The 25,047-nt window shown below is 42.6% G+C and overlaps 1 protein-coding gene and 1 long non-coding RNA gene across 2 annotated transcripts; one reads left to right on the top strand and one right to left on the bottom strand.

The window, feature by feature from the left end:
- The first annotated feature begins 1,198 nt into the window (after positions 1 to 1,198).
- TMEM82 (transmembrane protein 82) lies at positions 1,199 to 6,065 on the top strand. The gene is made up of 6 exons (XM_063435703.1): positions 1,199 to 1,361; positions 1,730 to 1,802; positions 3,693 to 3,867; positions 4,432 to 4,840; positions 5,203 to 5,390; positions 5,495 to 6,065. Exons 1-6 carry the CDS (start codon positions 1,280 to 1,282, stop codon positions 5,600 to 5,602), a joined length of 1,035 nt encoding a protein of 344 aa, XP_063291773.1. The 5' UTR covers positions 1,199 to 1,279; the 3' UTR covers positions 5,603 to 6,065.
- On the bottom strand, positions 5,292 to 24,988 carry LOC134577064 (uncharacterized). The gene is made up of 6 exons (XR_010085916.1): positions 24,919 to 24,988; positions 12,910 to 12,989; positions 10,156 to 10,300; positions 9,181 to 9,285; positions 6,034 to 6,144; positions 5,292 to 5,377 (listed from the first exon to the last, which is right to left on the bottom strand). It is a non-coding gene; the product is annotated as an uncharacterized LOC134577064 (long non-coding RNA).
- Positions 24,989 to 25,047: the final 59 nt, after the last annotated feature.

The following is a 25,047-nucleotide window of genomic DNA, read 5'->3' as shown; positions in this document are numbered from 1 at the left end:
CCTGATTCCGTTTCCGGTAGGCCCCAGCCTATTATTTTAGGGTCGCAAGGCTCTGGTCGGTCCTCTGGGAACCCCGGATTTAGATGGTGCTCGGTGGTAAGTGTTTGTGCCGAGTTGCAGGTAGAAACACCCTAAAATCAGAGTATTTTTCAGGAGCTCAGGATCTGCACGTCCCCTCAGCTCAGAAACTAAGCTCCGCCACGGGCATGTATCCATTTTAATCTGCTTTTATTATAGTGACCAGGCTTGTGGTGGCTAATTGGAATTTATATGAGGCGGTGGAGATGGTGGCAGTCAGAGATAGTGACCCCTCTCCTGCACTTGCTGATGGAACCTCTCTTAGTATATGCCAGCTGAAGGGCTTAGCTAGCGGGGTGCGTAGCACAGTTTAGGTTGGTAAAAATCACCCTTACCTATGCAGCACTTCTGTGGGCAGATCTCCCCATGATATTGCAGGGAGATTGCCAATTAATGGCACTGATTGTCAGGCTGTCCTGAAACATTATGACGGAATGATTTTAAACCCTTGAATGCCATGAATGTGGGCACTATTAGGTGCATGCACACATACTGCTCTTTCTAATTAAGGCTGTGTTTCCTTCTGTAAATCATTTCCTAATCAGATGCCGAGCACACACGAGCACATCAGGACTTTCACAGGGTAACGAATGACATTGCCCTCAACTCAGAAGTGATGCAGAGGCAGGAAGGTGGATTTCATACTTACCTTTACTGCATTCCTCAATCCAGTAAATTGAGTGTAATGGGGTGAGGGAATGAGGAACTGTCACATTGGAGAAGGCTGTAATTAAATGTAAAAACATGACATGTTTATGATTTGGCTTCTGCTATGAATATTTCTTTTTGTTGAGAAGTCTTATCACAGTCTGATTACAGAAAGTTGAATTAGAGTTCACACCATATAAAAGACCACACTCCATAGTTCCTAAGGAATTAGTTACCCTCTAAAGGCCAGAGGACATAAATACAAGTATTCATTAGTAACCATAAATATTTTATATGCACCCCACAAAAGTAATTCGAAAAGTTACACAAGTGTTCATGGGACAATTGCTCAGCCTGCCTCCCCCCAGCCCTGAGATGTGCACATTGCGAGTTTATGTCTGCCCTCCCTTCCTTGTGAGGCTGTTATCAGCTGTTCTACCAGGATTGACCTTTACTCCTATATAACAGACAGGAAGAGGGCACATTGCCACAGAGAGCTGGCCTAGAGGCTGTCACGGCTTCCATTCTGTATTCTCTGGGACACTAATTCAACATGGGCTTCCTCTCCTACATAACCTCTTTCCTCCCTGGGGTGCCCTGGCCACTGTGGGGCAGTGTGGACTCTCTGCTACAAGGTAAGACATGATTCCCTAATATTCACCAAGGTTCCATCCATTAATTGTCACTGTAGCAGCACAGTGGAAAGCAGGTACCAACCCCTTTATTACCTCTGGCGATTAGAGCTGAGTAAGAGGAGGCAATGCAGAAGATATAGGGACAGGGATTAGAACGGGAAGTGGCAAGTAAAGCCATTGCTAGACTTGAAGGGTACCACAGGTCTAGGTACTGGGGAGACAATCTTTAAAAATAAGAAAGTCAGTCACTTGCTTTAATGTGATGTTGTGCGTGTAAACAGACTTCCGTATCCAATGAGATAAAAGTGGATTTCCTAATAATCTTTTCATTTACCATATTCTTATATGCATTTCCTATCTAATTGCAGGTCTGGTTGGGGCCTGTGCAGTGTCTGTCCTCTACAACTTCATGAAGGTCCATCTCTATGTCATGTGTCTCAAGTAAGCAGCAATCATTCACTTCTACCAGGGACACTGGCACCCAAATACTGACTACATGTCTCAGTGTCCTCTCAAGCACAGTAGCAAATATACACTGGTGCCAAACACTGAGTGCATGTTTTAGAATCATGTCTAGTGCCGAGCTAGGCTGCATGGTTTGTACATGGTTGTACAGCATAATCTCCATTACTAGGCCTGGACTAGCAACAGGAAGTATCAGGCAAATTACCTATTGCCTGAGGAACTCTGGATTGGTGTCACACCGCCCGAACACCGTTACTGCCAGAGAGCGGTATGGGTCCCGATGGGCGTGCATCATTGCAGCGCCATTTCCACATTACAAGGGGAATGCTGCCGGCACCCGGCAGGCGCATCTCGTTGTGGCGGCATTCCCACGTGGTAATGGGTATGCTGCCTATCGCTTACCTCCTCCTGCGACGCCCCCAGCCTCACTGACAGGAACTCCTCCCCTTACACAGTGGCCACATCTGTAAACATTAGACGCCGGCCGCTGCAAGTTAGAACCTTTTATGTTTTTTTTTTATTGACCCTTCTAGTGCCTAACCATTTGGAACGTGTGGGTGATGTCACACACACACACGTTTACTATCACATGCTTCCCTGCAGCCAATCAGGGAGCACGTTAGGCTATTTAAACCTTTTTTGTCGATTTCTCTGTGTCCTGTCGTGGTTTCCATTCTGGTTATCCGAGAGCGCGTTTCTGGTAGTGATTCTTGTGTGTTTGACCTTGGCTATCCTACTGACTATCCGATCTCCGTATCCCTTGACCTTTGGCTTGGCTCCTGACTATTCTGACTTCTATATTCCTCGACCTTTGGCTTGTTCATTGTTTCCTTGATTTCTGTGTTCTTGTCCACAGCCTGTCTTGTGGTTTTTCCTTTTATATGTTAAAGTCGGCCATTCTAAAGCCCGGTAATACATCTTGGGGTTTTCTTTATTTTCTACTTAAGTTCTGCGTGTTGGGCATTCGTTTATCCTGACAATTGGCAGGGGCTATTATTAATTTGCAAAATGCTGGCCGGTGGGCCACAGCCTCACTTTTCTATGCCTCTAAATTAAACGGGTGGACCACTCCTGAAGGTGGCAGGGCCAGCAGCTTTCTGCCTTCTTCCCCACACTCTGTAAATTCAAGAAATTGGTTTCCATGAAACAGGTACCACCCCAGCCATCGTTAAAAGGGACTCAACACACTAACACAACTTAACAAAAGATTCCAGGCACCATCACAACTTATAGTAAGGCTGGGCAAATCTGGGGATCCTACTGTTTGCCCAGCCCTGACTTAAAGAAACACTCCAGGCACCAACACAACAGTATTTGGTCTCGTATTCATACTATAGCCTCACTGAAATCTCTTAAGCTGTGCTAACCAACAGCAAATAATAAAAACAACAAATATTCTACTTGAGTTTACACCATAGTTCATTATTATTTTTTTTGTCTGAGGTTATTAATGATGCTTGAAAATGCCTAATGGACTATAACTCTTATTATACAATCCTACCTGTTTCCATAACTACCCTATCCCCAACCTATATACTTATCTCTCACTCATCTCCTGACTCCTGCTATGCCCCTACTTGTCTTCCCTCCTCTTCATCACTTTGTATGAGTCATTTAGGTAGGTGGCCATGTTCTTCGAGACCCCCAGTGATTTTCTCTCATTCTTTCCTCCCCCTTGTCCAGTCTGCCACCTACGTCCTAACTTTCACTGGTTCACTTTACAAGTCACTTCTGGTTGCAGTTTAACCTAGATTTTATATATATATATATATATATATATATATATATTATCAGTTAATACGTTTCTGACCATACATTCTTGAGCCACGATGGCAAGTTTATGGCAATGCTTCTCTCTTTTCACAGGGACCCTGACAGACGGAAACAGTCTGAGCAGCTACGCTGCCAATTTCGATTTCAGGATACACTGCACCTTGTGCTTCTCGCCTTCATATACTCTGTACTGGGGCCTCGAGTCGGTGCCTTGGTGGTTCTGGAGTTTTCGCTTCGAGCTGTCTCAATGATCCTCTCTCTCAATAAGGTTTGGTAATATTTCCATTATTTGCTAGGAATCCATAAAATAGTAGGGATGCTGGTAATTGAAAGTAAGTAAGAAGTAATTCAATTACACTTAAAGGGGTCACCCCACAGAATAATTATTATAATAAATGAAACCCATATGCTTAGGAGCCTTCACCATGCGTGTGGGTTTCATTTATTATAATAATTAGTCTGCAGGGTACTTGGTTTACTTCATACTTAGATTAAATCCTATGGTGTTTGCGTCATGAACAGGACAACTAACTCAGGGCTGTCAGGGTAAGTCACTAACGTGAGAACTTAAACATTGAATTCAATGTTAATTTAAAGTAAAAAAATCTGAACTGAAAACAGAATACACTTGGAGATTTGTTTCTGACTTAGTTATTTACATTACAATCTGAAATTTATTTTGAATTCCTAACAATTCTCACTTGAGTGACTAACCCGGTGTGTCTCATTATTAATTTGCCAGATTATACTTCACATTACAGGAATGACTGCCAGACAGCCACAATATAAATTAATCCTACTGCATTCAGACATTTTAATTATGTTCCTCCAGGGTTCTCAGAGCTCCCAGCTGTTCCTCCTTTGCCAGTTCTCTCTGGGATGTGGGGTTAGTTGCAGTCTTGATTACCTCCATGAGGGGGCACCACATCGCACCTGGAACCTGCTCTTGGCTGTGGGGCTTTCGGCACTCATTGTCTGGCAGACACGAAGGATGTGTCGCCATGTGGGAATCATGTATGAGCTGCACAGTAAAGAGCGGTATTGCGGTGTTTGCTTGTCGCTGCTGGCTGGATGGCAGGATATCCCCGCTGTCCTGGGCCGGGCTCTCAAGATTGCCTTTCTAGTGTCTGACCTGGCAGCTGTGGCTGTAATAAACAGAGATTTCCTCAGCACCTCCGAGGCTGTCCGCTTTTGGACTCCACTCACCATCTGTTACACTCTGCTTGTCATCTACATGCAAGGTGAGGCCAACCTATGGGCCCTCTGCCCTACTTGACGCTTCTAGATATTTGCCACATTATTATCTGGGCTCTACAGACCTATGGTTCTGCTAGTCTAGAACATTTATTGTGACTCATCTATATCAGTTCTTTCCAATACACTTATTCTACTGTTCCTCCCCCTCCTCAACCTCCTTTTACTCCTCGTCACTGTGTGTTGGGGGTTCTATGCTTTACTAGTTACTATGGTGTGGGATGGGGGTTATTACCTGTATACGCACTATGGGTTGGCTTTTCCAATTGGTATCGGGTGCATCTTTGTCTATAAGTCCCTTGTCAATTCTTTCTATAACTATCAAACTATGTTGCATGTTTGCTTGTAGAGGAACAGCATCAGAATCCCACGCAGCAGATGGCATATCAGACTGTATTTGTACGGATGGGAGGACTCCTCATACTTATGATGACAGTAGGCAGGTGGGCTGATATTTTGCATATCTTCATTTCACTGACTGGAGAATTGTGGTGCTTGGTTCATGCTGGGACTATGCTGGAAATCTGCAGAGAACAGGTGAGAGGAAAGATTACAAAATATTTATTAGCTGTTACAGCGGTGTGTATTTTTTTATATCTAACACCTGATAATACAATCTTATTTTGGATTTCCTACCCTAGGACTATGCATCGAGAAACTCAAATCCTAGAAGATCTCCCATTTCCAAAAACTCCAAACTTACAACAGAAAACAGTGCCCAGAGAAGTGAGACTAATGTAGAAGGATAAGGTGATTCTAAGAGTTCGTTACATTCACCAGCACAGTGTGACTTACTGGGATTATCTCGACTCCTATGAGACCGGCCAATCCTTGGAAAAGCCGTAGGCTACAAACTACTTTTAAACTCTGAAAACACAGGAACGGATGGAGAACATGTTCAGTTCACTGTGTAAATTGTGACTTGGGGAAGCCACTCATGTCCGTGTTCTAGAGACATTAACATGTTTTTACAAACTCACCAGCATGCTAACAAAACCTTACGTTTACTTTTTAAACTTTTCTTTTTAAAAAAAGAATGTATCGGCATCTGTGATTAGTATAATGACTAAACCAGTCAATGTTTATAGGAAATCATAGAGAGAGAGAGAGAGAGAGAGAGAGAGAGAGAGTTTTTTGTTACCCCTCACCCCCGTTTTGCATCAATGGTCGCAATACGCACCTGAAGACTATAGATAGTGATCTGTCCGTGCCTTTGGACAGCCACATAAAACCATTCTAAATCCACCTCTGGTACTGCAGCCTGCTGCCATGAGCCCTCTCACATCAGGGTCTGAATGGGAGAAACGCGTAAATTACAAGACATCGGTGTGTGAGCTTCAGATGAAATGATAGTTCAGAGCTGGCCATGTGGTGAGCCAAGCAGTGTTTTGTGAATTATATATATAAAGGTTAATGTTTAACAGTAATTCTGTCAGATGTCACAATGCAATGAAAACATGCAAACACAAAACAGCTTTAGAAGACAGTGCTCACTGTTAGCATTGAAGCCATATTGGTTAAGAAAAAAAAAAGAGTTAAAAATGCTTTGGCCAAAAAAAAAAGGTGACAAAAAAACTTTGACACCACTCAAACATGGATCACAAACATTTTAAAGTTACACTCACCACTGACACCATCACTGGTGACAAGAAATGGGAATGATTAGTTCTATTGTAGGACCTATACTATCAAAGGACAAACAGTTTTCACTGGTAGGACACTCTAAGCACCCTAGCTACTAGGGATCATTGTAATGGGTATGGTGCAGAGAGTCTATGTCAAACTATTTGAGTAGTTTGCAAAGAATGCCAGCCTACCGCCCAGTCCCTCTCCTGTCACTTGGAAGTGGCATTTACACATATTATTTGAACTGACTTTGATGAGTTGCAGCAGTTTTGAAACTTTGAGTAGAAGTAGAAAGAGGGAGTGAGGAAGAGACTTTTAAGGTGTGTAGTTACCCTACTGTAGTCAGGCCCTTCCTGCTGAGTGCTCTAATGATGGTGTGTAGTTACCCTACTGTAGTCAGGCCCTTCCTGCTGAGTGCTCTAATGATGGTGCGTAGTTACCCTACTGTAGTCAGGCCCTTCATGCTGAGTGCTCTAATGATGGTGCGTAGTTACCCTACTGTAGTCAGGCCCTTCCTGCTGAGTGCTCTAATGATGGTGCGTAGTTACCCTACTGTAGTCAGGCCCTTCGTGCTGAGTGCTCTAATGATGGTGCGTAGTTACCCTACTGTAGTCAGGCCCTTCCTGCTGAGTGCTCTAATGATGGTGCGTAGTTACCCTACTGTAGTCAGGCCCTTCGTGCTCAGTGCTCTAATGACACTTCCAGTCATTGTTAAGAGGCTAAAGCACAGAACCCATGCATGCCTGGTTTTATTATGACTGTCATTGAAAACAAGTCTCTGAGAAGGTTAGGCAAGATGTACTCAGCAGCCTGTAACTTTCGAGGGACCATGCAACTCCTCTGATCTAGCCCTGGCATACATAGAAATAAATATAGGTCACTAATGACAGCATGAACAGTATGAATGTCTGTATGGATGAATGCAAAGAATAATCCCTGCCCTCACAGCTGCATTAATAGATCTGACCAGTAGAGGTCTTTTAACTCTGCTTCTTCCCTCTGGTCCAGGTTTCTTGACTGACAATCCTCTCAAGCTAAATGGTAACACACTGGGGATGTTGGGTGTGAAATGGGTAAATCCACATTTAAAGACTGGAATTGTATATTACAGGAGTGTGGTGACCATACAGGCATTATTTTGTTAGTTTCTGTTTTCTTGACCACCTTGTCTTTTTACCATATATTGCAACATACATTGATGTGTATTTATATTTGTATCTGGGATATTATGCTAACTACAAAAGACAGTCTACAAAAACTGTTTGCTTATTGACAAGTGTGTCCCTAAATGTATGAGACTTTTATATGTTTCATGCGATCGATCAGACCTTTCTATGTACATAAAATAGCCACTATAGTCACATTTGTGATAATATAGTACATCTGATCACCTCCACATTTTGCTTAAAGGAACACTATAAGGTGAGGAACACAAATATGTATTCCTGAACCAAAAGTGTAAAAAACACCAAAGACAGCCAACCTGCCCCATAAATATTGCAAAATCTTACTTTAATTCCAGCCCACTGCTGCTGCTGACTCTGCCCCTGATCTGCCTGCTTGGCTGACATCATCAGAAGTGTTGATTTAAAGCCAATCAAAAGGCTTTTTCATTATGATTGAACAGTTGTTGGATCAGAGTGGGCCGCAACCTAAATGTATGATGTTCCCCTTTACAGACCATCAGAAGAAAAGATGACGTGGAAGCAGGCTATTTAAGAGCTGGTGCCAGCTCAGGTGTGAACAGCATTGAGTGGCGTTGATCCCCCACTGGTAGGATATATTGATCCCCCACTGGTAGGATATATTGATCCCCCATTGGTAGGATATATTGATCCCCCATTGGTAGGAATGCTGTTCACACCTGAGCTAGCACTAGCTCTTAAATAGCATGCTTCCACGTCATCTGGACATCTGACTATCTTAGAACCTATAAGATCTACCAAACTTACTCATCTCTTCAATCAACTTGGACTATTTTTATCCATATACCTTTTAATTAGGACTTTTTTCTTAGTTATGAATTTTATGTAAGTACGCATTGATTTTATAATATCATATCATTTTTGTGGCGCGACCTATTTTCTGTTTTTACATTTCCCATAGGATTGGCTGAGACAGTAAAGGAGGTAGATCAGGAGCAGAGCCAGCACAGGCCAAACACAGCCCTGGCTAATCAGTATCTCCTCATAGAGATGAATTGAATCAATGCATCTCTAGGAGGAAGGTTCAGTGTCTGCATGCAGAGGGGGAAGACACTGATTTTCAGTCACATTGCGCAACAATGCTCCAGGAAGTATCCCTGGGCTGCAAAGTAAACACTGCCATTTCTCTGAAAAGACAGTGTTTACTGCAAAAAGCCTGAAGGGAATGATTCTACTCACCAGAACAAATACAATAAGCTGTAGTTGTACTGGTTACTAAAGTGTCCCTTTAACCTTGTTACTATGGCTACCTGCGTTGTGATGGCTACACAAGCCCGAACCCTTGACGTGCCTGCATTGTGCGCAGCAATTTGTTTGGGAGAAAATTTCAGCTCTACTTCACCTATCACCTTTGGACTACAGGTATACATATGGTTTTTATTGGTGTGTATGTTTATACACGATTAAGGCTGCCAGGCAAAAACATTGTATGTCTATGTTTCATCTGACAATAAATCTTCACATTTAAAATACTACTAAATGTAGTGTGTATAGACCTTTTTCTATGTGGGTATTGGAGATTGCAGCTCTCCATACTGTGCTATGATGGCTGTTTAACAAGTTCCTTGTGTTTGTTTTAGTAGAAGGAGTGATTGACCAGCCTGTAAGAAATGAGAGGAATGTGAATGTAGTTGGTAAACTGGCTATAGGGAAACTGGCTCTGCAGAATGAAGCACATATGTTGAACAAAACTTTCCCCTGAGACACCAATAATTCAATTCCAATGCTTCCTCTGCTTTGACACCTTATCTAACTTCCTGTACCTTCCCAGCGATCCATGACCATTCTCACCCTAGCCTACCTGCATATCGACAATGGCCTTCCTCCTCAATGATGACTGCCATTCTCACATCAAGCCCTTTCCTCGGTTATTCCTAGCCATTTTTTCCTATTTGCCATCCACATCGACTCTGGAAGCTTCTTACTGCGGGCCTCCATCTCCACTGATTTAGAACCATTCTCACTCCAGCCTCCTCCACACTGACTGCGAGCCACTCGCATCAGCTTCCCTTCCACTGACCCTTGGCTATTCTGACACCAGCCTCCGTCCCACTGGCTATCAGTTGTTCTCATTGTAATTTCCACTAACCCATGGCCATTTTACCCTGGCACCCCTCCTCACGGATCCTTAGTCACTCTCACCAAGCTCCATTCTTTCTTGATCCTAACCATTCTCTTTCCAGCCTCAGTCCCCACTCAAAGCCATTCTCACTCCAGCATCCGTTCCTCATGACCTTATGCCATTATGATGTCGGCCTAACTACAAGCCATTTTCTCCTCAACCTCCCGACGTAGTGACCTTAAGCTATTCTGCAATCAGACTCCTTTCCTGTATATGTAGCATTTACAAGTTAAAAGGTTACTCCAAGCATCTTAATCACTATAGCCCAAAGTAGTGTTAATTATGTCAGGACTTCCCTAGCCTGTTTCCATTAATGGGTAAACTGTTTTGCAATGGTTTGCTCTCTTACCTGGATCTCCACCAGGACCAAGGGTCTTGTATGGCAACTGATGTACATTCGGCTTCTACAGAGAACCAAAAGCTATATGCCGGTCCCGCTAGCAGTTCATTGTCTGAGAATGTTAGCGGATTGCTTTCAGTGAATGAATGCCACTCTGTGCATAGAAATATGAACAGAATTAACATTATCCATCTGGAAATGGTTAGCTAATGACATCCCAATAACATTGTCGGAGGTAAAGTTACACCTCTGGCAGTAAAAGGGGTTCAAGGAAATCTCTGGGCACCATAACAACTTCATAAAAATAAATTTGTTACGGTGTCAGGTGGTCCCTGCAGCTGGCTCGTCTTTAGGGGTTTACCCATTCACGAATGGTTTAACCTCAAATTATGTGTCCCATCGCAAGATCGCAATGCCCCCTTCTCCTTCCACTGTCTGAAATCCTAGATAACAAAAGGCTAAGGCAGCATCCGTCAGGGGCACCACTGTTTGGCATGTTGATGAAAGAGGGAACTATGGATTGGCTCAGAGCGTCGACTGACCGCGCTAAGCCAATCAGTGGCACCACTGCCGCAGCCTACTGTTAGCTAGGATTTTAAATAGTGGAAGGACTCGGGTGGCAGAGCGCTCTGGCGGTGGAACACAGACTTTGGGGATAGCCAATGAACGGTTTAACCCCTAAAGGTGAGCCTGCTCCATGGACCTCCTGGCATCATAAAAAGTTAATTTTGATAAAGTTGTTATGGTGCCCAAACTGGAGTTTTAAGTTATGTGTGTGCAGCATTTCATACTAAAACACTGGATATAAATAATCCAGGCACCATGACCACTTCAAATCACGAATGTGGTCATGGTGCTTAGACCTTCAGTAAAGTGTTTTTTTTTATGGAGCTTCATACGAAATTACAACAATGTAAGAATCATGGTGAACGATAATTACAACATGTTCATTATAGTTCCAGACAATGAAAGAAGAAACAAAGCACATTTAGATGACAAAGTAGCCCCAAGCTTCTGTAAACGGCACATTTTTTATAATGAATATTCATTTTCTTTAACCCCTTAAGGACACATGACATGTGTGACATGTCATGGTTCCCTTTTATTCCAGAAGTTTGGTCCTTAAGGGGTTAAAGCTGCATGTGGTTCTCATCTTGTATCCGGAAAAAAAGTTTTTGTTGTTGTCGTTTTTAACCAAAATGTAATCAGAATGGATTTTTTTTCCAGAGGAAGGAACAATGAGCATATATTAACCAACTCACTGCCTCCAGTGCCCATCGGGGCTGCCAGCCTCCTAACTAAAATGTACAACAGACCTCATCACCAAAGGGTTAATATCATTTAAGCAGAAACTGAAGTAGTCTCTGGAGGGAAGGCTCTTGTTGTTACAGGAATCTGGCGGATACATCAGGGTTTCAATCTGCACAAGAAGCTGCCAAAAAAGGGCAGAAAAAGTAATGTATCTGTAAAAAGGTGTAATTTGTCAAATGAATTCTATAAAAATGTATCCAAATCTAATGATGTATTAACCTTTTATTTTCTGTTTATTGTGGTAACACATACATTTATTGCCTCAGTACTGCTATGGGGATTATTCATCAAACAATGATTGTAAGTGAATTAAAAACCGAATTTTAAATGAAATCAAAAACCCCAGTTATAGCCTAAATTTAGCTATTTTAGCCAGATTTTTGTAATTTACCGTAATTTATTATTCTCCATAATTCACACTTTTATGAATAAATTCCTGTGTAAAATATAGGCCAGCCTTTCTGACGTTTGGTTTATTAGCTGTGCAAATTTGATCCTAAATAATGCAACCTGGTCCAATCGTCTGTCAGTTTAGTGAGTCTATGTGAGGGGGCTTGATCCTGTGCAGATTATCAGCCAAAAAGGCTGGGTGTTTGGATAGAGGCAGACATACAGGACAATTGGGTAAAGATAGATAAATAATAAAGTGAAAATAGTCGCAGAAGCTCCATTTTACTAATGCTGGAAAGAATCTAAATAATCTAATTACATTTCAGACATATTTAATGTGCCTCACCGCCCGATAGTTTGTGTTATGGGTGCCATTCCAGTCATTGACATGTATGAATCCGGTCAGCAAAGTCATAACACTGATTGCAGGCAGACGCTTTTTAAATAGGAGGAAATGGGGCAGCGCTAAATAACGTATGTAGAAGGCAGCACTCCAAAAACCATTAAACTGTAATAGAAAAAAAAAACAAGCAATAGGGTGCGCCAAAAGTAGGAAATAGAAGTCAGATTGGATGATACGTGGGTAAATTAATCAAAGGCATAAAACAATATATAACACAAGGTCAATAAAGCCAATAAAACCAATACAACAGGGGAATGGCAGCACTCTCAAAATGAAAGTCTTTGTGGTAGGTATACGTGAGAGTTAAAAAATCTTGTAGGGTGGTATCCTCAACCTTAAGCTCGCTAGTCACAGGGATACTCAGGGTCTGTAGATATATATATGAAAAAAAAAAAAAAACTCCAATAGTGCAACAAGTCTTAAAAGGGATATAAAAGAATCCAAATGTACTCACATGTAGTAGAGCTAAGACCAGCTCTAGTATAATGCACATACAATGGTGTAAATCCCCAAATTATAGGATATCAATAGAGGGTGTAGTCGGCAGGTATCCTAGCAGCAGGATATACATAGAAGCAAAAACAGAAATAAAAAGCGACAATAGTGCTCACTGTATAAAAGTAATAAACCAGGAGTAAATATATATAAGATGCACTCACAGTTTTCTGAGCAGATAGCCCGTTCAGTATATTCAGCGTAGATGTATAATCCCCACCTGGGATTGTTGGTGAGATCCTCACTGGAGAGGTAAAAACAGAATGCCAGGCAAAAAAATTATAAAAACAATGAAAAGGGTGTATACCAAAATAAAGTAGCAAACTGACCTTTCTTAAAGGACCACTATAGGCACCCAGACCACTTCAGCTCAATGAAGTGGTCTGGGTGCCAGGTCCCTCTAGTTTTAACCCTGCAGCTGAAAACATAGCAGTTTCAGAGAAACTGTGAAAATCACAGAGAGAAGACACTGACGTCCACAGGAAAGCATTGAGTAATCCTTTCCTATGGGCGGTTTGAATGCGCGCACGGCTCTTGCCGCGCATGCGCATTCGGCGCTGACGTCAGCAGGAGGAGGAGAGTTCCCCAGCGCAGAGGGAGCCTGGCGAGGGAGAAAGGTAAGTGGCTGAAGGGGTTTTAACCCCTTCAGCCTAGCAGGAGAGGGGCCTTGAGGGTGGGGGGGGGGGACCTAAAGACTACATAGTGCCAGGAAAACGAGTTTGTTTTCCTGGCTCTATAGTGGTCCTTTAAATACAAGTAAAAACAATCCACAACGCGTTTCTCCCAAGTAGGGCTTTATCAAGCGGTTATCAAACATATACCTGGCATTCACACTTTTATATATGATAATAAACTTGGTTATTTTGAATATAGACGGTTTTTAAGGAAGACTAAAGAAGGCAGCTAAGGGACAAACACCGTATAAATAAACCTTGTCTTGCTGCAAAAGTCACAAAAACACCAAAGTATTTGATGATAAAAGGATCATTTGGTGTTTCAAAGGATTACAGTTATGTCCAGGTGTTGATACTGAATTTAATAATATTAACTGATCAACCTTGGGAGTATGAACGTTAAACCTTTTTGGTATCAGAACCAGCAACTCTGATAGATTGAGAACTTAAGGAGAGTGGCTTATTAGGCGATCCTATAACATTTCCTAAAGAAACTCATTATCTGGGCCTGGGTTCACACATGATCAACGTAATATAGGTAGCTGTCACATATATGACCCAAAAACAGGGGATTTGTATGGTTAAGTTCTGTACAGATTATGGTTTCTAAGGTATTTAAACTTGGTATTCCTGTCAAGAAGTAAAGTGTTTTGCTGAGAAAGCCGTACTTGTCCCAAGAGTTTCTTCAGATACTTAAAGGATGATGTAATGAGCGATGCTAATGAGGATCAGATAAAGACATGAGATCATTTCTGTGACTCAATGAGAAAATCAAACGTGTTTCAAGTGTTGGGTTAAACAGGTCGGGTTAAAGTCATCCATTATTTTTGGCAAAAAGGCACATTTCACATACAGACTCAGTTCCCCCTCCTCTAAAGTGAAACAGAAGACGGTTGTGTATATTTTAATAGCCATGGCTGCAAGCTAGCGTTTGTTTAAATCTCTCTGGAACAGCAGGCATATAATTTGGTTGGAAACGCATATTGTGTTTAGGTAGAAGGGAAGCCATCCCTCGCCCTCATCTTGAGCCAATGACTGCATGGGAAGCTTGTAATGAATGTTACACTAGTATATATCTAAAGCAGGCTAATAAAATACAGGGCACCTTGGATTTCACTAATTATCAATATCTCAAGACAATATTTTTTTTGCCACACAATTAAAGGTAATGAGGATTTTGATGGCTAATTTTTGGCATGAGGAATACCCTGGGTTTAGGAGGGGAGTGCTATGGGAATCCTTGAATGTAGGATAGAGAGATCTATCGGATACCCTGGATTGAGGATGGAGAACCCTGTGGAGCATGCTTGTGTGAGGATGAAAGTAGCTCTGAAATATCTTGGGTTTAAGATGGAGAGTGTTGTAGAATATAATTAGTTTAGGATAGAGAGAGACAAAGAAAGGGTTTAAAATGTGAGGGAAGCCTGTGGCTAGTAATCAACATGCCAATGTCAGTTCACAATGATTGCAGCAACAAACAGCCAGTGGTGACTGGAAGATGTGAAAGATGTCTATTTTGTCCGCCCCCCAGTCCATTAGAGGACAGATCTCCAACATCTGCTTCAATACACAGTAAAACCACTACTGGGAAGATGTTGAGAACTGACAAGAAAATTTGACATTTTGGGACAAAACAGCAGAACAGAAAATGTTCCATGTATTTTTCCCTAGAATTTCAAAATCCATGATCACTTCAATACAATTTACAATTTTGTGTATAAACACCACAATGTGTATAGTATGAAATATAGCAATCAGGGCATTGCTCTCTCACTGTTAGCATTATTTGGCCATGTTTGACATTCACAGCAATGTGTATTAACAGGTCACATTAAAGAAAAGAAAAATAGCCTCATGTTGAACACGTCACATTATACTTTGAGTTTTATTGCGAGAATCGAAAACCAAATAATAAAATTAAGACCAACATAGCCAAGGTGGAAACACAGCTGAGTTGGAAAATTGAAGCAATGCAGCTATTTTTGGGCTACATTTTGCAATTTCCTTTTTTAATCTAAGCAACGTTCACTGCTAAAAAGCCTTTCTCTTACAGAGTTATTCCAAGGTGCACTAATAATGGGCTAAAGGGAGGATGTGACGGTGAGATTGCTCCCTCCTGTTATGGAAGGTAATGGGTGCTCCTGTGTCTGGCACACAAAATGCTGCACCAAAGCTGAAACAGTGACAATGCCGGCTGCCTGCAGGCTCTTCCCAGGCCCAGAAGAATGCAGGATGGGGGAGAGAGCTTCACCCAGACAGAGCTGACTCAGGCTCAAAGACACTGCTGAGTTGAGCAATCCATGGGATAACATCCTGCCTGTCTCATGAATGAAACATGGTAACTCAGCAGGAAAGTACTTGCCATGTTTAGCCACAAAGTAGCAGGGCTTTACACATGGGTCACATAACTGTTAGTAATATGCAAACTCCACAGCTGCAGGGAACTGGAGAGGCCTCTTGTGAATGTGCATGAAATCATTCTAAAAAAAAACCCCAAACAAAACAGACCAGTAAAATCCTGAGATTTTATAGTGTGCGGGATATATTATTAATACTTATAGTGCTCACATATTCCGCAGCACTCTATAATGGTGGGGCAAGTCATAGTAATGGCATTAAGACAAGCTTGACTCCAAGATGGAGTTTGGTCACTGATCAAAAGAGCTTACAATCTAAAGTATTTACTCATTACTCAACTGCAAATGTCATTCTCAGTTTGGTTCCCCAGAGTGTTTGAAGAAGGCTGCTAAGTGAAATCCTGCCACGCATGTAAAAATAGGGTTACTGTGATCCTTTGGATTAGGGAGGATGCTACAGGGATAATTAGGGGTACTGTTAGTTATAATTAGGGTGAACCGAACCCAAATTCTGACCAGAAGTCTAAAATGTGATCAATTAACTCCCAAATATACTTTTTATCCTACATTAACTCTAACTCTCAGAAATGTTGTATTCAACGTGGTTAACCAACCAACGTGGTTAACTCTCCCATGCTGACTGAGGTGAAGCCATCAGCAGTGTGGGGGAATATCACATATTTGATATAATACCAAGAAGCAGTATGAAAGCTCTCGAAGTAATCCCATGTTGCTACGTACAGTACTACCCCTCACAGGCCTGTGTAAACACCACCATTGCTGTATGAGGATGGATACAAGGAGCAGAGTTTTACAAAAAATAAATACTAAAAACGATTTTGTACAGAACCTCCTTTTGAAGAGAGAATCCTATATGTTCAGCAACCTATATCTGACCCCAAGAACCTCAGTTTTAATTCCACGCTTTAGACGGTTCTGTAAATCCAACCGACAGTGGGACAGGAAATATAAAGTGAATGGATCCAATGACTGATAACTCTGAGCAGCAGGGTAAAAGGCAGAGGGATTTATACACTTTGTGTCTGATCGCAATCACCGCTGGCAGACCCCTACCTCTTACTGAAACACAGTTTGTCATACATGGGATGATTAATGTGCCTATAAAACATATTTCTGTTAATAATAATGATTTTTACTGCACACAGACCATCATGAAACATTATGATTAAACTCAGACCTCCAAGTTTCCTTTACCTTTAAATGCTAAATGCCTGCTGGTGTGCTAACCCTTACAGTGTTGAGGGGGAGCAATGTTTTCAGGGACAAATAGAATTATTTCAAGCCACATTTTAACAAAACCTTAATCTCTGTATCCTGGAGTGCTTAAATGAGACCTCCTGCTTATCCTGTGGCCTTAGGGCAGGGAGCAGAATGATCCAGGGTGTGTACAGGCAGATTTTCACCTCCCCCGATTGTAATGTATTTTAAACTAAGTCACATATTTACTAAACAGTGTGTGGTGGTAATTTAACATATGTGTTATTTCCTTTAACTTCCTATTGCTATAAACTCTTTACTAGCTCCAACAGCAGCCCAAATCAAAAGAAAAATCACAGACCAATCAAAAAACGAGTAGGAGGTAATATTATTTTATTATTATATTGGTATTTATATAGCGCCAAATAATTCCGCAACGCTTTACAATATTATAAAAGGCGGGGAGGGGGGGGATTTACAACACATGAGACTATTACACAGTGACACAGGAACAATAGGTAGATGAAGACCCTGCTCAAACAAGCTTACAGTCTAGATGAGGTGGGGTACAGGTAGATGAGGTGGGGTACAAACAGGGCAGCAAGGGTGACAGCCACCAAACAAGGTGGAAAAGTAGCATTACTGGAGGAGAGAGTGGAGTATGGTTCTTTAGGATAGCAAGAGACAGACTTGGGTAAGTATAGATAAATTGCTCCAGGAGTCCAAAAGCATTTCTGAATAGATGTGTTTTGAGGAACTTCTTGAACAATTGAAGACTAGGGGAGAGTCTGATGGGGATAGACAGGCTGTTCCAAAAGAAGGGAGCCGCCCGCGAGAAATCCTGCAAGCGTGAATTAGCAGTAAGGGTGCATACAGCGGACAGGAGAAGGTCACCGGCAGAGCGGAGAGACCAAGAAGGGGCATATCTATGAATAAGGGAAGAAATGTAAGAGGGGCTAGAGTTGTTTAGAGCTTTATAGGTAAGGGTTAGTATTTTGAATTGACACCTACATGATACAGGAAGCCAGTGTAGGGATCGACAGAGGGACGAGGTATGGGAGTAACGACGGGTGAGAAACATAAGCCTGGCGGCAGCATTCATAACCGATTGTAGCGGGCAGTTTGGCTTTTGGGGAGACCAACTAGGAGAGAGTTACAGTAATAAATGCGAGAGATTACAAGAGCATGAACAAGATTCTTGGCAGGATCTTGCATGAGAAAGGGGCGGATGCGGGCGATATTTTTAAGGATGGAATCGACAAGTTTTAGCAACATACTGGATATGTGGGGCAAAGGTGAGGCCAGGATCAAAGATAACACCAAGACAACAAGTTTGCACGAATGGAGTGATGCAGGTACCATCGACTTGCAGGGAGAGCGAAGTAGGAGGATCAGCATTATGAGGGAAAAATAAGAAGCTCCGTTTTAGAGAGATTGAGTTTCAGAAAGCGGGAGGACATCCAATCAGAAATAGAAGAAAGGCAAGCAGTGACATGTCACAGGACCGCGGGGAAAGATCAGGGAAGTAGAGATATATCTGGGTGTCACCGGCATACAGATGGTAGCGGAATCAAAAGGAGTTAATGAGTTTGCCAAGAGAGGCAGTATAAAGAGAGAACAGAAGGGGACCAAGAACAGATCCTTAGGGGACTCCAACCGAGACAGGGCGAAAGGAGGAGGTGTCCTTACAAAAGGAGACACTGAACGAACGTTGGGAGAGATAGGAGGAGAACCACGAGAGGACAGTGTTACACAGGCCGAGGAATTGAAGAGTTTGGAGAAGGAGGACATGATCAACAGTGTCAAAGGCAGCAGAGAGGTCAAGAAGAATAAGTATGAAGTAGTGGCCTTTGAATTTAGCTACGATTAAGTCATTTGTAACTTTAATAAAAGCAGTCTCAGTAGAGTGGAGGAGGCGAAAGCCAAATTGAAGAGGATCAAGTGAGTGATATGAGTAAAGACAAGTCTTTCTAGAAGTTTGGAGGAAAAATCAATCAGGGATATGGGACGATACTTGGAAGGGGAAGACGGAGAAGGCCTGTAGGGTGTGGTTGTGAAAGGGAGGAGCAAAGGGGGGAATATAAGAGCATGTACATAAAAGCACCTCTTTTTTTCTTTGATGTAAAAAAAGGGCATCAAGAATACATAAAACCAGTCAAATCCAACAATGAAGAAATGGAAACAAACATCAAATTGATCTGATAACAAGATGCAAAGGTAAATTCCCAACTCCTGAAGGAGTACCAAAACCCAAGGTTAAGCTGAAACAAAAGGAAAACACGTGAAAGGTATCTCAAAATTAAAATATATATAACATACACAACCAAATATTCATGGCAAAAAAGTGTGCATAACTAATCATCAAAATTAATAGCACATGCAAAACTGATAAACAGCGAATGGGTAACATTATGTAAATAAAAGAAATGTAAACAAGCGTAAACTGCATCAAACATAACAAATGACTAACAGTGAAAAGAAGACCACAGCAAACGACAAAAAGAGATACACACAAGGGAGGGAGGGAGGGAAAATATTTGTCTTTTGTCATTACTAAAATCAATGTTATTTCATGCAAATTGCGCAGTGCTGTCAGGGCCGCCATCAGGGGGTGACAACCATGACGGTTGTCACGGGCCCGGCGGCCCTGGGGGGCCCGGACTGCTCTGGCAGTCCTGGGCCCCACTTTCCCTCCCTGCACACATAGATAGCGAACAGGGCCGCCATCAGGGGGTGACAACCATGACGGTTGTCACGGGCCCGGCGGCCCTGGGGGGCCCGGACTGCTCTGGCAGTCCTGGGCCCCACTTTCCCTCCCTGCACACATAGATAGCGAATATCGCGATCTATGTGTGCAGCCGGGGGCCCCCGGCTCCCTGTTACCACAGAGGGGGCCCAGGCAGCACACAGACTCTTCTCCTCTCGTTTCTACTAATAACTCTCGCGAGACCCGGTTGCCATGGCAACGCTCCGCGGGTCTCGCGAGAGTTATTGGAGGAGAGAGAAGAGGAGAAGCTGTGTGCTGCCTGGGCCCCCTCTGCGGTAACAGGGAAGCCGGGGGGCCCCACCATGCCACCGGACCACCAGGGATGGAAACTCCCCCCTCCCTAGACACAGGTAAGCAGGGAGGGGGGAGAAACAATTTAAATAAATGTATTTTTTTTTAAATTATGTTAAAACGCCCCTCATCCCCCTCACCCCAGATTGCAAATTTACACACATACACTGACACAACACACACACAACACACACACACACACACACTACATACACTGACACAACACACACACACTGCATACACTGACACAACACACACACACTACATACACTGCATACACTGACACAACACACACACTATATACACTAACACAACACACACACACACTATAAACACTAACACAACACACACACTACATACACTAACACAACACACACACACACTATATACACTAACACAACACACACTATATACACTAACACAACACACACCCACACTACATACACTAACACAACACACACACACACACACACTATATACACTAACACACACACACTACATACACTAACACAACACACACACTGCTTACACTGACACAACACCCTACATACACTGACACAACACACACACTACATACACTAACGCAACACACACACTGCATACACTGACACAACACACACACACTGCATACACTGACACAACACACACACACTACATACACTGACACAACACACACACACTACATACACTGACACAACACACACACACTACATACACTGACACAACACACACTACATACACTGACACAACACACACTACATACACTGACACAACACACACACTACATACACTGACACAACACACACACTGCATACACTGACACAACACACACACTGCATACACTGACACAGCACACACTCTGCATACACTGACACAACACACACTCTGCATACACTAACACAACACACACTGCATACACTAACACAACACACACTGCATACACTAACACAACACACACTGCATACACTAATACAACACACACTGCATACACTAACACAACATACATACTGCATACACTAACACAACACACACACACACTGCATACACTAACACACAGTGCATACACTAATACACTAATACAATACACACACTGTATTCACTAATACAACATGCACTCTGCATACACTACACACTAACCCACTCACTGCATCCACTATACTGACACACACTCTGCATTCGCTACATATTAACACACTCTGCATTCACTACACCAGCACACACTCTGCATCCGCTACACACTAACACACTCTCTGCATTCACTACACATTAACACTCTGCATTCACTACACTAACACACACTCTGCATCCGCTACACACTAACACACTCTCTGCATTCACTACACATTAAACCACTCTCTGCATTCACTACACTAACACACTTTCTGCATTCACTACACTAACACACTCTCTGCATTCACTACACATTAACACACTCTCTGCATTCACTACAAATTTACACACACACTACATTCATTACACTGACACACTCTAACACACACTCTGCATTTATTACACACTAACACACACTCTGCATTCACTACACTAACATACACTCTGCATCAACTGTACACACAGCATCCACTACACAAACATCTTGTATTCACAGTACACACACTACATCCACCACAAATTAAAACACTCTGCATTCACTATACACAGACACTGCGTCTAATACACACACTACATCCACTACAGACACTGCATCCACTAAACACATTTCATCTAGTACATACAAACACTACATCCACTACACAAACACACACTACATCACTGTACACACACTACATCCACTACTCAAACACTCTCTGCATTCACTACACATTAACACTCTGCATTCACTACACTAACACACACACTGCATCCGCTACACACTAACACACACTCTGCATCCGCTACACACTAACACACACTCTGCATTCACTACACATTAACACACACTCTGCATTCACTACACATTTACACACACTCTGCATTCACTGCACTAACACACACTCTGCATTCACTAAACTATGCACACACTCTGGATTCACTATACTGACACACACTCTGCATTCACTAAACTATGCACACACTCTGGATTCACTATACTGACACACACTCTGCATTAACTGTACACACAGCATCCACTACACAAACATCCTGTATTCACAGTACACACACTACATCCACCACAAATTGAAACACTCTGCATTCACTATACACAGACACTGCGTCTAATACACACACTGCATCCACTAAACACATTTCATCTAGTACATACAAACACTACATCCACTACACAAACACACACTACATCACTGTACACACACTACATCCACTACTCAAACACACTTTGCGTTCACTATACACACTGCATCCGCTACACAAACACACACTCTGCATTCACTGCACAAACAGTATCTAATACACACAAACTACCTCCATTACACACATTCTAATTCACTTCCACTATACACACCACATTCAGTCCCGCATCATTGTCAGCGGACTAGGTAGGGCGTGGGCGGCCCGGGAGGGAGGGGGCGGGGGGGGCCCAGACCTTGTGCTTTGTCAGGGGCCCCAAAATTTCTGATGGCAGCCCTGAGTGCTGTACAATGGTTTTAAAGGACTGAGCTACCATTTTATACATAAAAAAGGAGTCTTTTTTTATGCCAGCATATAAGTGACACATTTATATGTAAACACCGTAGTATTCACATTCTCACTTATAATCAGTGTGTCCACACAACCTTTTGGGTTCAGTCTGATATAAATGTCACAAATGTACAGGATATTTACAGGGCTCCAATGGTGAGGTTTTATTTTAATTTGTTGGATATTTTGAGAATGTGGGGTATACTGCTACCAGTTTGTGAACTGACCTTTTATTATCTCTTTCACTGGTAATCACATGTCACATTGTATTGTGTGTATCAAATGTATTTATAGTAACAAAAGAGGAGATAACAGAGCAGACTGTCTAAAGAATAAACGGACAGCCGGCTCCTAAGATCCACGAGAGCCCCGTGTCGAGCAATCTGAAAAGCATTGCTTTGCACGAAGGTACTCTAAGGTTTGTAAGGCCGTGTGTTACACATATTCTGTGTGATCAGGGCATAGAATCCCCATTAACCCTTTCATCTGAAGTCCGCCTTTCTGTATGATTATTTTGCACAAATTATGGAGAAGATGAAACTGTCTCAGGTGAAGCCCAAGATGAAAGGTTGGCGTTCGATGCTGAGGAATCCTCCGTATTTGTCAAACCAATTGAAAAAGCTATGACAAAACCTGTAGGTGCTGCACGAATACCCTAGCACTACTGCCAGTAATGCAATAAGTGGTTATGGTACTTGCAGTGCAGCAGCAGGGCTCATCTTGCAGTTCTCTCGCACCTGCCAATCTGTCAGTCCTTACAATGACAATATTACATTTAGGGCTCCATTCAGGCCCTCGACTCTACAACGGTCCTCTGCTTATACCAGTACTTTCCACTCTCCCCGTCACGTCTTCTCCGGGGCTGCACTGTTCCAGTGGAACTCCCTTCCTAGCTCCATTACATCCACCCCCAGCCGAAACTCCTTTAACCCCTTAAGGACCAAACTTCTGGAATATAAGGGAATCATGACATGTCACACGTCATGTGTCCTTAAAGGGAAACTCCAGAACCAGGAAAACAATCTGTGGCCACTCGGCCAATCGGCGGCACACCTGTCTGCGGCAGTCCTACAATCCTGTCTGCAGAAGGTTTTCCAGATGTTGATAGGGAGTGGAGATATCTGGTGCTGGAAAGGAGACATTGGGGTTAAATGGTTTATTGGTTGAACCCCTAAAGCAGGGATAGGCAACCTTCGGCTCTGCAGATGTTTTGGACTACACCTCCCATGATGCTTTGCCAGCATTATGTGTGTAAGAGCATTATGGGGGATGTAGTCCACAACATCTGGAGAGCCAAAGGTTGCCTATCCCTGCCCTAAAGGTAGCCAGTGCCAGCTACCTCCGGGCACCATAAAAACTTAATTTTGATGGTAGAATATTCCTTTAGAAGGATACTGTAGCCACCCGGACCACTTCAGCTCATTGAAGTGGTCTGGGTGCAGTCTCAGGTCCCTTAACCCTGTAATGGCAATTATTGAAGTTTTTAATAAACTGCAAAAATTACCTTTGAGGGTTAACTCCACCTCTACTGGCTGTCTACCAGACAGCCACTAGGGGGACTTTCAGGTTTTTAGGCGACCTTCGGCCGCCTAAATGACGATTGACGTCCTCACGCTTAGCATCATGCAAAATCCCATCGTTTTACATACATGCATTTCTATGAGTACTAATGTGAGCGCAGCCATCGCTGCACATGCGCATTAAGTATCCCACACCGGCTGACGTTGGCGGGGAGTGGAGTGAGGCGGAGCCTGAACCAGCACTTCAGCAACAACTTACAACTTTGTTTTCCTGACACTATAGTAAACTCTCCCCGCAGAAATACATGTTCCTCTTATATTAGACTGTAAGTTTACCTGAGCAGGTTCCTCACTACCTTCTGTTCCCGTATGTCCAACTTATCTGGTTTTTACAGTTTTTTATTTCACCTATTGTAATGCTCAATGTTCTATTTGGAGCTTTATATTTTAGGTGAAGTGAACTTAGCAGATCACCATTTACATTTCCCTGATAAAACAGCCAGGAAGTGTTCATTTTTTATACTTACTGGATTCTAGTAGTAATGTAGTCACCGTGGTATATTTGTTTCATCAATCAGAGCAAAACAATAAAGTTTGAAGACACTGTGTTAAACATGCATCTGTACACACAATAGGGTAACAGAGTCTAGAGCACACACACTATTATGAGGAATGCAATCAGAAAGTGTAAATATTCATTAACAAGATTTACCTGCAGCAAAAGGCAGGTAAAGGAGGACTTCCTGCTGCAGCCCTGCTACACCCTGAAGCTTCCACCTTTTATGGTAAAGAGAAGGCTGAGGGGCAGGACAAGGTTGGAAGGAGGTAGAGAGGGAAGGAG

The sequence above is a fragment of the Pelobates fuscus genome, chromosome 11 (assembly GCF_036172605.1).
Source record: "Pelobates fuscus isolate aPelFus1 chromosome 11, aPelFus1.pri, whole genome shotgun sequence".
NCBI classification, from domain to species: Eukaryota; Metazoa; Chordata; class Amphibia; order Anura; family Pelobatidae; genus Pelobates; species Pelobates fuscus.
The sequence above is the reverse complement of the archived record's forward strand: the minus strand, read 5'-3'. Positions and strand labels throughout refer to the sequence as shown.

Coding starts and splice junctions, on each gene's coding strand:
- TMEM82 (XM_063435703.1), top strand. CDS start 1,280: ATGGGCTTCCTCTCCTACATAACCTCTTTCCTCCCTGGGGTGCCCTGG. Junction 1,362..1,729: donor TGTGGACTCTCTGCTACAAG/GTAAGACATGAT, acceptor ATCTAATTGCAG/GTCTGGTTGGGGCCTGTGCA. Junction 5,391..5,494: donor TGGAAATCTGCAGAGAACAG/GTGAGAGGAAAG, acceptor TTCCTACCCTAG/GACTATGCATCGAGAAACTC.